The 18,182-nt window shown below is 35.0% G+C and overlaps 1 protein-coding gene across 1 annotated transcript in view; it reads left to right on the top strand.

The window, feature by feature from the left end:
- Positions 1 to 11,894, top strand: part of LOC117122219 (microtubule-actin cross-linking factor 1-like) — a 48,882-nt gene extending 36,988 nt beyond the window's left edge. Inside the window, exons 51-67 of the mRNA XM_033267729.1 lie at positions 330 to 489; positions 776 to 1,010; positions 1,284 to 1,519; positions 1,865 to 1,997; positions 2,388 to 2,587; positions 2,820 to 3,152; positions 3,417 to 3,579; positions 3,940 to 4,106; positions 4,613 to 4,942; positions 5,249 to 5,399; positions 6,874 to 7,016; positions 7,368 to 7,583; positions 7,774 to 7,998; positions 8,264 to 8,476; positions 9,039 to 9,203; positions 9,501 to 9,671; positions 9,951 to 11,894. Coding sequence (XP_033123620.1) covers positions 330 to 489; positions 776 to 1,010; positions 1,284 to 1,519; positions 1,865 to 1,997; positions 2,388 to 2,587; positions 2,820 to 3,152; positions 3,417 to 3,579; positions 3,940 to 4,106; positions 4,613 to 4,942; positions 5,249 to 5,399; positions 6,874 to 7,016; positions 7,368 to 7,583; positions 7,774 to 7,998; positions 8,264 to 8,476; positions 9,039 to 9,203; positions 9,501 to 9,671; positions 9,951 to 10,406 — 3,697 coding nt within the window. The 3' untranslated portion in view covers positions 10,407 to 11,894. The remainder of the gene's footprint in view (positions 1 to 329; positions 490 to 775; positions 1,011 to 1,283; positions 1,520 to 1,864; positions 1,998 to 2,387; positions 2,588 to 2,819; positions 3,153 to 3,416; positions 3,580 to 3,939; positions 4,107 to 4,612; positions 4,943 to 5,248; positions 5,400 to 6,873; positions 7,017 to 7,367; positions 7,584 to 7,773; positions 7,999 to 8,263; positions 8,477 to 9,038; positions 9,204 to 9,500; positions 9,672 to 9,950) is intronic.
- Positions 11,895 to 18,182: the final 6,288 nt, after the last annotated feature.

The following is an 18,182-nucleotide window of genomic DNA, read 5'->3' as shown; positions in this document are numbered from 1 at the left end:
GGTGCGGGTCTCGATTATTAGGTGCGCAGGCACTATCATGCAAAATAAGGTGATTTGAGATGATTTTTGACTATTTGAGCATAATGGGGGTGGGGTGAGTTTTTTGGGGGGCATTCATGCCCGCTAGATATGCTAGTGGGTGATCTGTTTAAATTGAAATATGTCAAAAAACAGTACACATAGGTGAAGATATAAAGAACCTTTTATAATGCATATATGCCTTGGAACTATTTGCAATATAGAACTGACTTATCATAATATTGTTACAATAAGTAAAATTTTGATAGATTTATTTATTTTTATTCGTGTATATTTTCTACTATTAATAGAAATCAGCAACTTGAAGAAAAGGAGGCTGCTTATAAACGTTTCAATGAATCGGTTAAGCTGTGTTCTGATTGGTTAGATAGAATGGAAGAGCGTGTAAGTCATTTAGACCTAGTTGCTGTGGATACAGATATTCTGAAGAAGCAACTAGATCAGTTTATGGTTAGTTTTTACCTATTTTGTGATATCAATACAATCATACTAATATAATTCTTCATCTGTTTTTTTCTCCATCTTCTTAACCGTCCTGTTTGCTTCAACATTATCCTAGAAAATGTCTTCATTTAATTGCAACACACATGAAGATGTAGGTTGGTCTTGGCCTTGTTTGTGGTGCTACATTTGCATGTCTCTCTTTTCTAGAAGTCATAAAAGGTGGTGGTGCTGTAAGGGTAACTTTAAAAATAACATTATTGACAATAATATAAGTATAATTAATCACTTTTAGCCTCTTCACCGAGAACACAACAATTTTTCATCAGCGGTTGATGAAATGAGTCGATTTGGCAAAGCAATTGAAACGTTGAGTGAAGAACAGGAGCGAATGGTTCGTTTATCAGCCCAGTTCCGTAACCAGCAAACAGAAATGAGAACAGTTGGAGGCTTTGCTGAAAGTGGAGGAAGGAGACGACGACCTTCCATTGGCTCTGAACTAGAATTTAGTGCATTTGTACAGGATGAAGGTAAAGTAAACCATTTAGAAAATGCAATGCCAAATAGCAATCTGTATTAATCTGCCTTTTATGTAATATCAAACTTAAAGAATGGAAGGAGCTGTTAAATCTAAACAAGTAGTGAATTGTTTACTTTGTTAGTCATGTTAATATAAATAGATATTAACATTTTTTGTAGTCAGTTTAATGTGCAAACCAGATTATCATCACAAATTCAGTAGTTTTCTAAACATGCTTGTCATATATTAATCATTCTTTCTATATATGGCATGTGATGTTTAGGTTTATCTGATATACAACGGCAGATCCTAGATATTCAGGATCGATACCAACTACTTGGAGAGAAGCTTACTGACCGCAAGTATGAGATCACCACTACTCAGAAGACTGTCCAGCAGTACCAGATGGAACTCAGTGAGTTCATCAACTGGATGAAGAAGACAGCTCAATTATTGAAGGATGAAGTGGTAACCGTAGCAACTGTGGAACAGGCTCAAAAAGCATTGGATAAGCATGAGGTGAGCTTACAGAGTTGTAATACCTCAAATCAACTTCATTGTGATTGGATGCTGGTTCGTCTCAGTGCATAACTGCTGGTTTACGACTCTGTGGTAGTCACACTCCTCTAGAAATAATATGATACTATATGATTTATTGGTAGCCACTTTTACAACAAGATGAATACTCTCTCATGGAGAGGTCCTAATTGGGCCATGATAAATGAAGATTGTTTTGGTATTCTTGTTGCTGAACCCATCTTCACGCAGACTTCCTTTCTTTAAATAACAAAAAATGTAATACAGATCATTTCATCAAAAAACAATCATCTTAGCGACAAAGCCACAACTTTTTTTTTTCTTTAGGCCCTTCAGAAAGATGTCAATGACCATTACAAGTACATGCAATCTATCATTGAACTTGCTCAAGAACTGACACCAAAAAAGAACGAGCATCCTGCCGGATATGACAAAATCAACTCTCAGATGAAAAATATGGGTGAGGATATTAAATATCCTTGATACATGTTGATTAAATTATTTGATTTCCAATTTCTATTAAACATAATATTGAGGGTGCCTAGATTTTATAAATATTATCTGGTTATTATGTGTATATTATGTGTTAAATAATACAATAATTTTCAATAAAAATGTTCAGTAGAATCCATATAATAAAATTGAAACTATTGTAATAAAAACAAGATGACGCTTGGTTACAAATTCAACATTTTATTGCACTACAGGCTGTTTCATTAGGTACTTCCTCAATCATCAGGTTGATGGCTGTCTCTTATACACATCTAGATGTGTATAAGTGAAGAATGTTGCTGTGTGTGCCAAACACCTTCGTAAACATTATTGTCTTGATATATTTTTTTTCTTTCAGAGGAACAGTGGAATGAATTGCAAAAGAGCCTCAAGCTCCAAGGAACTGACATCCATGGAATCATTGAAGCTCTTCATCACTTTGAAGATAGCTGGAGGCAGTTGAAGCTCTGGCTGGAGGAAACGGAAATGATCATGACAGTCCTTGGACCAATTGGAATTGCTCCAGACATTTTGAAAAACCAGAGACATCAGACTAAGGTAAGGATAAAATATTATGATACAAGGATTACAATTAAGTAAGATATGATAGATAAGGTAATAATAGGTAAAAAAAATAAGGTAAATGTAAAATTTTACCATACCTATGGAAGGTAACTCTTTTAGCTTATGCAGAATGTTAGCTGAGATTCAGGGCTGCTTTCTTAAACATATGAAATTATTTAATGCTTTCTCAATTTTTTATGATGTATTTATATTTACATTCTTTCAGGTATACCAGAAACATTTCCCTTCTCATGAGTATCTCCTGGACAATCTAAAGAAGAGTAGCCAAGCATTGATTAGTCGGTTTGCATCTCGTTCTCGTACATCATCTCCAATGCAGGAAAAGGTCAACGACATCACACGACTTTGGACTGACCTTTACCACCGGCTTGAGGATCGCCATGATAACATCAATGGTGTGCTGCAAAACAGCGAGAAATTTCATGGTTCTCTCAAAGATTTCTCAGATTGGTTGAATCAATTTGGAAATGTTGTAAAATCCCTTGCACCGATTGGTGGGAGTAATGAGGTCATTAAAAAGCAGATGGAAGAGACTATAGTAAGAATATATTTTTATTATACAATTTTAACATTGATTAGTATTACATGGAACTACAAACTCAAAGATTATTTGTAAAATTATTGAAATTATTCAAAAACATTCGTCTTCTGGGCCAGTCTGCCTTCACACTAGCTTTGTATATTAGATACTTGTCATGTTCTCAGCCTGTAAAACTGATTGCTGGGTAGTTTAATTTTACCATAAGAAATGCCTTGATTTGTACCATAAATGACTAGCATATTTTGTTAAAATTATCCCCAGGCTCTTCAAAGGGATGCAGCCCACATGAACCCTCAAATCCTGGCTCTGTTTACAAGTCAGAGTCAACTGCTGGACTTGAATCCTGAAGCAACATCTAAAGTGGAACTAAGCCTGAAGATGGACAGTGTGCAGATTCCATTTGAAGAGTACAAACGACGACTTGGTAAGGAAGTTAATACTCCTATCTTACATTATTATTATTATTATTATTAATGTTATATATATTGCCATTGAGTTGCTATAAAGAACATAGTGATTGGTGCCTTTTTTCTTAGCCAAAGGTATACAACAACTAATTTACAGTATATTACTAATTTGTAAAATAATAAAATATGGTATTTAATGTTCCCAAGAATGCCTAGGTTACATTTTTTATTATTATTATTATTTATTAATATTGCTACCACAAACTGGATTAATTATATTATCTTCTAACAGCACTGTAGATTCCATAACAATAAAATTTCATGGTTTTTCATAAAAAATGTGTTGATGTTGATGATGTTTATTTTTTTTTATGTAGATGAGCGGTTTGCAAGGCTGGAAAGTGCCCTCTCTGAGGCTGGTCATCTTGATGATTCCATAGCCACAATGATTAAATGGTTGGAATCGAAAGAGCACTATTTCTCGGTAGCCAAGCCCATCTCAGCCATTCAGGATAATCTTAGGTCACAGATCGCAAATCATCAGGTGGGCATTCATTATATATCACAGGAAACCACCACATCAATATCAAGAGAGACACTCAGCTTTGCCCAGTCATAAGAACCTGATTGCCACTGAAAAGTTATTAATCAATATGGCTGCAACATTGTGAAATTTAATTTAATTTGTTTTAAATTATCTATTTAGGTATATACAATACTGTATATACAAAACAGCAGCGAAATAAATCAAATCAAATCAAATCTCAGCCAATGGCTGAAAACGCTGTTTACAATAGCTAGATAAAAGTAGAAACATAAAAATGAAAACTATGGTACATGGTTATATGGCATTACAGTATGTTTTAATTATATGCATGGAAGCAATGCCATTGTGCTATTTAAGAGTAACTTATCTTCTATCATCATCATTGATTTTAATATATTTAATATTATTATTATTGTTTTTGGGTTTTTTTTCATCATTGCCATTATTGTTATTGTCTTATTTTTATGTAATCTTCATTTGTGTTTTTTTTTTTTTTTTACTAGGAGTTATCCAAGGAACTTGTGAAACAGGCATACAGCTATGATAGACTGATGGACCAAATCGAATCACAAATCAACAAGTTGAAGTATGGCGCGGAGCACGACAAACTAACTGCTTTGCATGATGACTTGAAGCGACGCTGGGAAGGGGTGAACCATAAGGCCAGCGAGATAGACCTCAGGTTGAAGGATTGCGACAGAAGCTGTCAGGCCTTTCTTATGGATAACTACCGTTTTGCACAGTGGTTGAGGAGTGCTGAAGACAGACAGGTCGATGTTGGAGCTCTAGTGCTTAGGGTGGATGTCATTAGAAGACAGCAAGACATCTTAAAGGTATTTTTTATTATAGGTTGTTTTCAGTAATATTCATGCTATTGCAGTAAAAAGAATATTGTGTATGAAAAAAAAAAGAATAAGCCCAATTTTTAAAAAAGGAATGATCAGAATTGTTTACCAATGTTGGCAGCAACCTTGCTTTTATTCTTTGTTTGTAATTTTGGCAAATAATTACTTTTTTATTTTAATTTTAATGTTTCTGTAAGTTTTTTGTATTTTTAATTTTAATTTTTTTTATTGGATGGTCGATAAAAACATTTATAAAATAAATCTGCATATAAACCTTGTTGTTTATATCCACAGCAAATAGAAGCAGACATTGCAAGTCACAACAATGACTTTGAAAGCACCAATGCAAGTGCCAACAATTTGTTAGAAGTTTCAGATGTCGATCAGCAGTACATCAAGGACGATCTGGTTGACATGACTACACGCTGGAAAGACATGAAACAAGGTCATTTTAATATTGTGCTACCATAAAACCTCGAATTGAAGCCCTGGGTTTCTCTTTTTTGCAAATTTTGGATGGGCTTCTTTTTGAGATGCTTCTTTTCGAGGCTACTCTTGCAAAGTAAATGGGGGTGGGGGCTTTTTTAAAATAATTACTGTAAATTTTGTGAGTCTATTTCGTGAATACTTACCTGGATAAACCGACTAAATTGCCATTGTTCCCAAACGGAACACCCCTTTGAAATAAATGGAACAGTCCGACCCAGGGCGCCACCGTACGAAAACGTTCTCATTCCCTTTTCGACGTTCGTTGAAAGTGAACCTCCTTTAAGAGTTGGATCGAGTATTTCCACGTTTCTCGTTTTCGCTACTGCAAGAAGGATTTTCTACCTTTTTCTGCCTTGGATTTTATTTTCAAGAAGTTGTTTGGATTCTGGAATTTTGTTTTTCTGCCTTGGATTTTGTTTTCAAGAAGTTGATTATACTACATATCCTTTTTTTGTAGCTGTTGGTGAGCTTCGTCCGCTCTGTCCGCGCGCAAGTCCTTGTGCTCGGCGTGTGGGGGCCCCAAACCGAGTGTCAAGCTGGATAGGCACTTGGAGTGCCCTTTGTGTCGTGCGTGTAGCAAAGCGGAACCTTGCGAGGTTTGCGCGTGCTGGCCCCCTACTAAGATTGCAGCGGCTCTTGATTGGGCAACTCAGGCTGCTCCTCGTTCTCAGAGTTCGTTACCAGCTGGGTCGGGGTTGTAGCGGCGTCAGATGACTCTCCTCCGCCATTGGAGGGTCCGTCGGTCTCGTCTGGTACTTCGCCTTTTGCTGCCCTGCTGGACACGGCTTTGGTTTCCTTGATTTCAGAACAGGTGGGCTGTGTTGCTAGGGAGGTTTTTGCCGGGATGAAGGTCGCTTCGGCTGTGCCTGTCCCGTCCATTCCCCCGGTTTCCGACCCCAGGGACAGGAAAATTTTGTGAATTAGTACTATGAAACAATAAATAAGGCCACTGTAACATCAATCTGTATCATGCAGTGTACTTATTTGGCATTAAATCACCTAAACTACTGTATAAACCAAGCTCGTTTAAAATTTATTTTGTTTTTGAATTTCATGTACAGTGTACGTAATGTACTATCTCGAAAAGAAGCTTATGCTACCTTGAAAAGAAGCCTGTGGGCCTCTTTTCGAGGCTGATTTTCAAACCAAAGAGGGGGCTTCAATTCGAGATGGGCTTCATCTCAAGATTAAGCCCATTGGGATTCAATTCAAGGTTTTACGGTATTATTTTGACATACAGTTATATGTAAAGATATTCTTTCACCCAAAAATTTTAGATAAACACGAAAATTAAAAATGATGAACATTTAGAAGATCCACATAAGTTAACTCAACATTCAGTAATGATAACTTTTATTGGACTTTTTTTCTTTTATTTGTTATTGTTGTTATAATTTTTATATTAACACAAGCACTTTGAATTAATACAGATGTTTTTGAGCTGATGCAGCTATTTAACAACTTGTCGAGTACACTGAAGGACTTTGAAGACCGCTACGTTAATGTGATACAGGCCATAGAGAGGTGGGAATACAAACTGAGCTCACGTGCAATTACTGGAAAAGATATCAAGGTAATTAACCATTTACATGTTATAAATATAAACATTTGCTCATTTTTCACCTATGGATAGTCCATAAATGAAAACATAATGGTATATACCTTGGGAAATATCTGGTTTTTCTATGCAAGACTTAAATGAGATAGATATTATAGAGACATAGTGTAGGGATATTAGTTGTAATTACAATAATAATTTTTATTTTAAAAATTTATATATATTATTGATACTATAATTATATTGCTCTATTTTAATTATTTTACAATTAAATAAATATGTCTTTATTTATTGGTCTTGTGGTTATTTGTTTCAACTTAATATTCTTTGTATTAATTTTTATTTTGGTATTTCTTTTTTCAAAAGCATGTACATGAAGACATCAAATCATTAGGTGATGAAGTTACAGCAATCCAGCATCTGATGAACTCGCTCATCTCAAAAGCGCCCTCACGTATCGACAGTGCTGATGTTAAAAAGAATGTGGAGATAATGAAGAAACGCTATGATGCTCTCAAAGCAACGGTACTTGAACGGCAAAAACTTTTTGAGACTGGCAGACATGAGATGTCTTCATTCCAGGTATATTGATGTTATTTTATTCAGAAAACTTGATACATGTCTATATTCTTCCATACAAAGATAATCATAACTAAAACCCAGGTAAAAATAATTAATGGCTTATTACAATTAATGTTTAATATTTTTCAATACTACATCTAACAACATTACTACTTCTTATTTTGAGCGACATATTTAATGATTATTTCAGCAAATACTGAATGAAATTCATTCTAAGTTAGCAAGTCATGAGGACGTGATTGATCAGCATACTCGAGCCCAAGATGTAACAACACTGCTGAAACAGATCGAAGAAGTGAAACAGATCTACAGCAGCCTAGAAGGTGTCAAAGGCTTACTAGACCAAGCAACTCGTACATTTAGAGTCATCTACGATAAGGGTTTCCTGTCTGATCCAGAGAGCTCACGAGAACAGGTAAGATCCTCAACATATTGATTTATTTCATTTACTCACCAATATAGCATCTAACATAATAGGCCAATATTAATTCTACTGATATTGATATAATTATTTTTTCATGTTAAAAAATGAATATTTATTTAATCATAACCATCTTTTCATATATTATTTTATCAATTGCATTGTGATAAGTGTTTGCATGTTCAGTATTTACAGAGAAAAGCAAATTTAATTTTTTTAAGAATTACTAATAAATTCTATTTTAACTATCTTATTACAGCTTGACCTTTTGAGCAAACGCTTTTACCGACTGAATGAGCAGATCACATTACGATTAGATGATTCGCAAAAGATCATGGTAAAACATGGACAGTTCCAAGATGTGGCTGAACTGATTTTAGAAAAGTTGAGGGCAGCAGAGCATCAGCTACAAAGTCAGAAACCTGTTGGAAATGACCTGGAAGTGCTTAAAAGCCAGCAACATGAGATTCAGGTAATTTAGTTTTTTAAATGGTAGGTAACTATGGTATTTATACTCATATGACTTTCACATTGATTAGATCAAAGTGGAACATTCCACTAAGCCTCAGATAATAATAATATAATATTGAATAATAATATCTAAAAATGCACATTATCAATTTTGTTTATAAAGTCCGCATATGGCAATAATATAAGACTGACCAATGACATTGAATGCGACTATTCAGATCAATGTGACAGTAAAATAACCTTTTTATATACGGACTACATAAATTCCAGGCATTTGATTGGTTAAAAGCCGGGCAATAGTTTTAGATATTATTATTCAATATTATATTATTATTCAATATTATATTATTCAATATATTATTATTCAATATTAATTATATTGTTATTCAATATTATATTATTATTCAATATTGTATTATTATTCAGTATTATATTATTATTCAGTATTATATTATTATTCAATATTATATTATTATTCAATATTATATTATTATTCAATATTATATTATTATTCAATATTATATTATTATTCAATATTATATTTTTTTTTTCACTACACGAAGGTGTTCATCAAGAGCTATGTTGATCCACTTGTTGAGAGGATTAAAGACCTGAATCATTTGGGACAAAGTTTGCTTGCCCTGTGTGTAGCAGCTAAGGTCAATAGCCAAACACTGCAAGTCCAAATGAAAACCATTACAGACAGATGGAAGATTCTCAATTCAAAGGTGAATATTTAACTCACTTGTATTATTGTGATTCTGTTGAATAAGATAGCATATGCAATCATTACTTAAGTCAAATTATTTTGAGTCAATCAGTCAAACATACTCTCTTATATCAGCGTCACTATTTATCACGATGCTGCGCTCGTAATGTGTGAAATGTTTATAATGTATATCAATAAAAAAAACATAATCTACAATCGAAAAATGTGCTATTACTGTGTGCAACTGTTGGGTACCTCTTTTAGATTATGGTATTATTTTTAAATTTTTATAACAAAGTAACTTGTATTTTTACAGCTCTCCGAGCGTGAAGTAATGCTAAATGAAGGATTATTGCGATGTGGAAAATTCCAAGATGCTTATCAGTCCATCTTTAATTGGATCAAGGATACTGAGCAGCTTGTATCTGCCCAGAAGAACCCTCCATCAGACCATCGTGTCATCAAGGCACATCTTCAGGAACAATTAGTATGTTGAAACATTATTCTTTTAGATTTTTCAATCTTATACATTTCTAGTACAGTAGTGTAATTTCGGCCACTCACTGCATTGTGCAAAAGTCGTACGACCGTTGCCTGACGAATCAGACTCTGTTGCCTGTGAGCGTTAAACGACGCGACACCATCTGCTGATCGTCGATGGTAGTCTGAACAGATCGTCATTAAAAGGATCCATTGCGTGCGCGTTGTGCCGTTGCGTTCTCTATAGAATATATATATTTATTTATAATTAATTTTTGTATTTCAGCTGCTTGATCGCTTGATCACGGACCGTAAGGCTAGTGTCCAAGCTTTGCGAACAATGGGTGAACAATTAGCCAATATATCGGAACCATCCGATCGTGTCCAAATAAGCCGTAAACTGGATGAGTTGGAAAAACGATGGACTGCACTACAGGAAGTCGTTCAGACCAGAAGGAGCAACTTAGAAGTGCTGGAGCTATCGACGAGAGGGCAAGTCCATGAACGAGAAGTTGAGACTATTGAGAGACGTGTTGGCCAAAACTCCACAACTATAGAAAGAAACTCAATGGTAGGACAATCAAGTCGCTTTACTTCAGAAAATGGTATTCGTGATACACCGCGATACAGCAGGCTGGATGGATCATTGAGGAGAGTTGATCTGGACAGTCGAAGTGAACAAAGCCAGCAACAGTTTGGAAGATTTTCAAGACGGGATGTGGAACAACAAAATGGCCGATGAAGTACGAAATCTGAGTCAAGAGACTGGAGTAGGAATTACTGAGGATCTTGAAAATTTAGTTTAGATCTTGAAACTTTTTTATATAATTTATTATTTTATATTTGGTGTAAATTTATTTTTTTAATAGTATAATCAAAAGTGAGGTTAGATAATAAATTCAATTATGTGTCAGTGGTTGCGATTTCTGTCTTTTACCCCAGTAGTTGGGTTTCTATTAGCAGTATGGAATATTCCAATAGTATTTAATTATTATAATTTGTTCGTTTATCGGGTTGTTTAAGTGCCTAGAGCTTATTGTAATATTCGTATATAAGACCAATGTACTTTATTTTTATATTACAGGTCTCCCTCCAATTAGAGACCACTTTTGGGACCAGGCTTTCCATGATTCTAACAGCTTTGGTCTCTAATTAGAATAATAAAGATAAAAGACATTTTGTTAATATGGGACCACAGAAAAGTGGAGGTGGTCTTTAATTGGAGGGGTCTTTAATTAGGAGGTGACCTGCATTGTTTTATCAATTTTATCGATCAAAAAATGTATTTTATTAATTACTTGAGGTTACTAACATTACTAATGCAAATATAATTATAATAATTAATGTCTGTTTCGTAAATACAGTACATAAATTAATGAAACAATGTGCCAATTTCAATTTAGTAACTTACCTCGAAAATAATGGAATCGTCCGACCCAGGCATATACTGATATGCAACAATGCTACTAATGCAAATATAATATAATTAATTGCTTTTTACATCTCATATTTATAGAGCCATACTATTTACCAAATATTTACACAGACGTATATTGATAATTACGTGTCCCTAGAGTGATTCTACTAAGTTTAAAATATCTTACCATCAAATAGATGGTTAATAATTATCTAGACAAATCAATATAATATTTGTATGCACATAATTATCAACATAACCACAATTTGAGGTTGTAATGTTCGTTGTAGCCAGTGCTTGTATCTAAACTAATAAAAATTAATCGTAGTCTCGAAAGCTCCGATGAGGGCAGAATAATAGAGGTAGTAGAGTATATTGGCCCTAACGGCCGCCCATACAAAAAAGATCTATTAATCAATCAGCCGAATGATTCTGGGGCCCTAACGGCCGCGCATACACAAATTATCTATCAATAAATCAGCAGGGTACTCATAAGCTCCTCATCGGAGCTAAAAATTGTTACACAGGATGTTACACCACTATTGAAGGCAAGGCCACAAATGCCAAAATTATACATGTTCTATAACGTATTGTATGTTAGTTAATTGTCATTATAATATGAATGAAAAAAAATATTAACATTTACCAGTGCCATTTAGAAAATTTATATTTATATTTGATTATTGTGCGGGGTTAATATTAAAATACGGGCACTAATATGGTTTCGGATGCAAGGTAGTACAACATATATTTCGTTTCATTTGGAAGTTACGTCCATTTTGTGAATAAATTACTTTAACTGGATAAACTTAACAATATTTGGATTCCATATACAACAGGAACAATGCCATTTTGTAGTATCCTGTGACAATTTGTTAATATGTCGTAGCACTTATTGTATGAACGATAATGATTATTGCCTATAAATTATAAATATAATCCGCTCCAATTCATCCATTATTCACAGGAACCTATTATCAATATTTTATAGGCTACAATAATTTTATCAGCTGAAAGACGGTCCTATATTCTATAAACAAATTAACATAACAATAACAAACAAAAAAAAAACAACACAGGTTTATAGATTTTACAAGTCCACTTATAGAATTGACTCACTGTAGCATACATAGGCCAGGTCCACATTTCTTGTTCGTTGAATCATCATTGAATTCGTAATTTGGAATTTCCAACTTTCTATTGGAATTTCCGCGGCGTAAAAAATCAAAAGGATATGATATTAAACGTCAGTGGCCATTTGAAATTAGGAACACCCATAATATCATTCATTTGCAATTGACCGTACGTTGTATGTAGACCAAATGGTAAGTTAACGTTTAAATGATTGAGAAATACTCAGCGACGCCTATTTGCAGTGATTCGATGGCAGATATAATTTCATAACAAGAGTCCGGGCTATGATTAATCTATTTGACGTTAGTCCAAATTAAAGGATCGTGTGTTATTAATGTTAGAATAAAGGTTGCCCTATATTGGGCCTTAGGTGTTGATGACGACACTTGAAACAGTGTCCATGTTTAGTATTTGCCTTTAAATTAAGTGTCTATAAATATATCTGTGGTTGTTCATGTACAGGTATGACTTGATTGATGCAACCATGGTGATACAACAAATTCCCATGACCGCGCTAAATAGACTTACAGTAGTGTTATCAATTTTTGTCATAGGCTTATGGGTTAAGATGGAGGTAGACATTTGCTTTTGTATACGTCAAAGTAGGTAGGGCTATACACCTATATAGTAATTGAATTTACTATGTAGGCCTAATGTCATTAAATAATTTTGCTGATGGTTGGTTATTTACACACGTTCATGTGTTCTCCTATAGTTTATCAGCTGTTACCCTTCCTGCGCTAAGACTTTGGAACGTTCCAATTCGATATAGGCCTATATACGTCAAACGCGACATGTGACCCAACTGTCTAATATTAATTTACAAATGTCATATGATAACAACCGTAAGTTCAACTGGCAAGCCACACAGATCAATCAATGAACTGGGCCTATAGGAAATGACAGTATAAACACCGGTAGGTGAAATTATAATTTTTGATACCGAATTGAACCGGACACAGTCAAGAATGTGAAGCCAAAGGCGGTACGGTAGGTAGAGTAACTTATTTTTAATGCCTATCCAACTGTTGCATGCCAATTCATTTGTGAAATATAGTTGATTTAGCCCTCCAGCATTCAGTAGTAGGTTCCTATGGGGTGTCATTGTTATTAATACTCCACGGTATAGCCTCTGCCGTGTCCTAAAGGTACGGTCTGAATGTCAATCGAAATTTTTAAAAATTCTGTTTTTGAGTCAAATGTTTCCCTCGAATTGTGTGTATTGGGAGAGGAGTGGAGGGTTTTTGGTGCGTACGCACCCATCGCACCCCCTTGTATGTTTGGATGCCTTGGACGTCCAATTAACCACAATTTAGAGAGGTTTATTAATCACTTCCTATTTCAATCACAAACTGATAGTGAAACCATTGATCAACTTACAATGGCAGTGACCAAAGAAGCAAAGCCTGCATCCAACAAGATATTCAAAGACAAATTTATATTCTGTTCTCGAGTCAAGTTCCCCTTCCGAATTGTGTGTATTGGGAGGGAAGAGGAGTGGAGGGTTGGTGGTGCGTACGAATTCCTGCGCCGCCCCTTGGATGTTTGGATGACTTGGACGTCCAATCAACTACAATTTAGAGAGGTTTATTAATCACTTCCTATTTCTCCCAAACTGATAGTGAAACCATACAATGGCAATGACTAAAGTAGCAAAGCCAGTATCCAACAAGATACAGTATTCAAAGACTGGTAGGCCTACCGTATATAGTAGGCCCCTAACACTACTGTGATTTATTCCTAGGCCTACACTGTTACAAATAATATATTATGTATTTTGTTTTTGTATTATTACCATTTTGTATTATTTACCATTAATAGCCAATTATTATCGATATACCTATTATTATTATTATAATACTAGTAAATGATACCATATATATTTTTATATATTCTTTGTACTGTATCTGGATATTACGTGATGGTCCGTGGGCTTGCAAGATTATCCATAGTATAGTACTGATTTTGGGGCCACTGAGATGTGCAAGAATATCGCTGAAATGAGTAAAATGCTGGGGTGAAAGTTATTGATACGCGATTCAAATTGTTGAACAACTTCTGGCCATGTGTATAACGTGATGCTGTAGTACTGTAAGTCTGAGTATAGCAGTCCCAATTGCATCCTCAGCGTTACATCAACTGTAACTCACGATACATGTTGTACCATATGGCACCATCCCTGGTTGTACAATGTTGTTTGTCTTATACATTGTGATGTACGTTCCTGGCATGTTTGTGTGTGACTACGGTGTGTTTGTTTATAAAACAAAACAAAAAAGGTTATAAAAACTGTTCTTACTAGAGTAGTGCTGTTAATTATTAAAATTACGGCCCGGTTTATCTGTACTTTTATTAGAAAAAGAGATAGGCCTAATGAGACGACTCAGGAGCGCAGCCAGGGTAAAATGTGAGGGTGGTCAAACCTTGCGAGCGCAGCGAGCAACTAGGCTGGGAGAAGAGAGCCGACAAAGGGCCCCCTGCGAGGCCAGGTGGAATTTATAAGATAATCTTTTATTGTCCACCGAATATGTATGGAATTCCTGGTCCACTTTTTTGGCCAAAATACAAAAATAAAGAAAGAAAAACAAATATAAATAGCCTATAAAACATTGTTTAATTACGTCAAAATTCAGATTGCACTACAAATATAAAAATTGTTTTATCAAAAGGTTATAAAACAAAATTCTGAATGTGTAAACAAGAAAATAAATTTGGTATGAGGTTTCACTGTTTTCTGGTTCCACCAACAAAAGGTAATGATTTTATAATCACAAGCCGATGAGGGCCCATTTTTAAATACGGTAGGTTTTTAAAGCAGGCAAGCTATAATACTGCAAGCATTTTCTCCGACATGAGAATGCATGTATGCCTGTATTTATTTTATTATCGCTTTTATATTATTTTCTTTAATAGTTTTGCTTAAGCTTATAATACAAGTTTGACACAGCTAAAGGTGCACCATACCATATCTATTTTTATATATTCTTTGTACTGCATCTGGATAGTACGTGATCACTGAAATGCGGCATCGCCGCGTCTAATTTCAGTTCGAATTGTTAGATAATCTGATTACATTTGTTGTTAAAAGATACTACAAACTTTTAAGGTGGTCACTTACGGGAGGTAAATCATAAGAAAAAAACAAAAGTTAAGAAGTGGTCGCGGTCGCCGCTACGGCAGGTGGTGGCTACCGGAGGAATTAATTGCACTGATTATATAGAGAAACAGGACATATTAGAGTGGACGTTATGGGAGGTGATCGTTACGCCCGTATCCGCACAGGAGGTTAAACTGTATTATACCAGGGAAGAGTTCCTCCCTGATTATACCAAATAATACTGCAATAAATTACAGTGTTTTCCTTTGCAACCTCGATACGGATAACTTGATTGTAATAAAGTTAAATTATTTTGATTATTAATGCACGCACAACGTTCGAGATTTATAGACGACACGGCGTGTGCGCAAGGTCTGAGGCAAGGAAGGGTCATTCAGTTACTCTGTAAATCCTAATAAAATAAGGAAGGTGGCTTACATTTCATATAGGCCTATTATATTTGTTCACATTACCGATCATTTACTACCGTACTACAATCGGGATATTTTTTTTACAATTTTGAGGGGGGGTCAGGACCCCCTAGACCCCTCCATCCTCCCACCTATAGCTGCACGACTGAAATTCACAAGTTGACAGTATTCAATCTGCACTGCAGCAGACTAACTGGCACCCTGTTATTTTATATTTTTTTATAGATCGATGAGTGCTTACATTTAATCGCTGTTTCAATTGTGGCTGCCCTGTTTGTTGAGTCTTCATTTCCTTTGAATTAGCATACCGTCATTATTTTGCGTCCCAAATCACTAAAGTAATAACCTTCACGTCAGTATATAGACCACTTGGGTCTTTGTTTTGTTTATAAGTATTGTTGTAGTTTTACGAGTATTGTACTGTAACTGTTTGTGATTCGAGGCAAGCTATTGTCTTGCTTTCTGTAGTCAACGGCGTTCCAATGCAATGACGCTTGTCAGTGTTTTGTCGTATTTTTCAAATTGATATGTCACCGTAGGCTACAAAACAACATTTCAGTGTACATTGACTCGTAAGCCATTGGAAGGAATATTTTTCAAGTCGTCGATCATGTGAGTATTTGTATCAGGAGATTGTTAAGCACTTCAGTAGCAATCAGCAGTATTACTGTACCAATATTAATAAGGTCTGAATGGGCGATGTAAGAATAAATCGACGCTTGCGATAGGCCTACCATATATATATATCTGGAAAGAACACAAACTTCCTTTTCAGAATTATCTACATGGTGTGCCGCAATAATTTATTATAGTACTGTCAATGGTAGGCCCTATGCATCATTTGATGAAGTTAGAACACCACGTGTGTCTACTGAAATGCCGTTAATTGCCTAGGGCTATTTTGCATAAAACTAAAAACATAATTACATAGGCAAATATATTGTACACTGTATGTAAAATGCAATTTGAGCAGCCTAGTATTAACTTTCCAGTGGCGGATTTCCTATGGATGCAAGTTGAATCAGTGACGGATATAAAACGGTAGCAAGGGCTCACTCCCGCACCCCAATTTCCACACCCAACCTTTTCCAGCAAGCAACTGAAAGTCCCAACAAATCTTCTTCATCTTACTTGTACTTTAGTACTTTATTTACGGGGACGGATCCAGTAGGGGGAACGGGCATGTTGCCCCCCCCCCCGGTTTTCTTTTAAATTTTAAAAATGTCAATGCAAATCAATGTTATGTGCTACACACTTTCTGTTTTTAAACTGTTGTGCCCCTCCCCCACCCCAATTTGAAAAATTCTGGATCCGCCCCTGATTTAGCATAGGGCCTACATTGAAATACAACATAATAAAAATAACAGTGATATATACTATATTAAAGAGATCATTAAAGAAAATTGCCTGTTTAAACGAAGAATGGATGTATGGGTGACCCATAAAATCAACAATGGTTAATTTATTTCCAAATGGGTCCGAAGCAGAACGTGCTTCCAAGTTCCTACTCTGTCCTCGCCCTCCAATGCCAATCGATTATGCTATACACTGGCCTCGCCCACCAGGTAAATGTCAATTCATTACGTAGGTCTAGCCATCCGTCGGTTAACCAAAAAGTGGTTTAAACATTAAGAAGTGGTTAATTTACTCACTGTATATTGCTTTTTTGAATAGGCCTCTCGATAAAGGAAATAATGTATCCTGATTGGCATAGCTGCCATATTAATTGCAAATATGCCATTTCCAAGAAAGCTATGTAATTTAAGTAGACACAACCAGGAAATCGGTCTCCTTTTATCAGGCCCGAATATGTATTACGACACTCGTGAAGTTATTTTTATTGTTCTTGATCTGTTCTTGTTCTTGTTAATTATTTTGAAATAATATTAATTTTTTTTATAAATCTAATTATTTGTACAGTATATGCACTAAGATTTACGAATATTTCATTATTGCTTGATTATATTAACAGCCCAATTTCTATTTCTTTTATCAACAGAATGGTATTAATAGGCCTAATGGATTTCGTTAGCAAGGACTGTGTAGACTTAGATGGCTACATTGCGGAGGCTCTCATCCCGCTAAATGCTCACTTAGATGCAATCAAAGCCAAAACTGACCATTTAATAAAGTATTTCAAAGAAAAAACGTCATTAAAAATTCGCCGTGTTATCAAGGTAATAATTATTATAGTTTCTCCTCTGAATATTGTAAATGATTAAATGTTTGTATACAGTACATTTAATACATTTCTTAATTATACAATACGAAAGGTGGGGCTAATGATATCACCATCACCATCGTCATCTTCATCATCATCATTATTATTATTATGATAATAATGACTGTACGTTATATAAATTCATCATAGGCCTAATTATAATAGCAATAAGATACTACAATATTACAATATCCTACACCACAAACAGAAACAACAAT

The sequence above is a fragment of the Anneissia japonica genome, unplaced genomic scaffold (genome assembly GCF_011630105.1).
Source record: "Anneissia japonica isolate Jap-2015-1 unplaced genomic scaffold, ASM1163010v1 scaffold287708_len1499824_cov190, whole genome shotgun sequence".
NCBI lineage: Eukaryota > Metazoa > Echinodermata > Crinoidea > Comatulida > Comatulidae > Anneissia > Anneissia japonica.
Note: the sequence above shows the minus strand (reverse complement) of the source record. Positions and strands in the feature narration are given on the sequence as shown.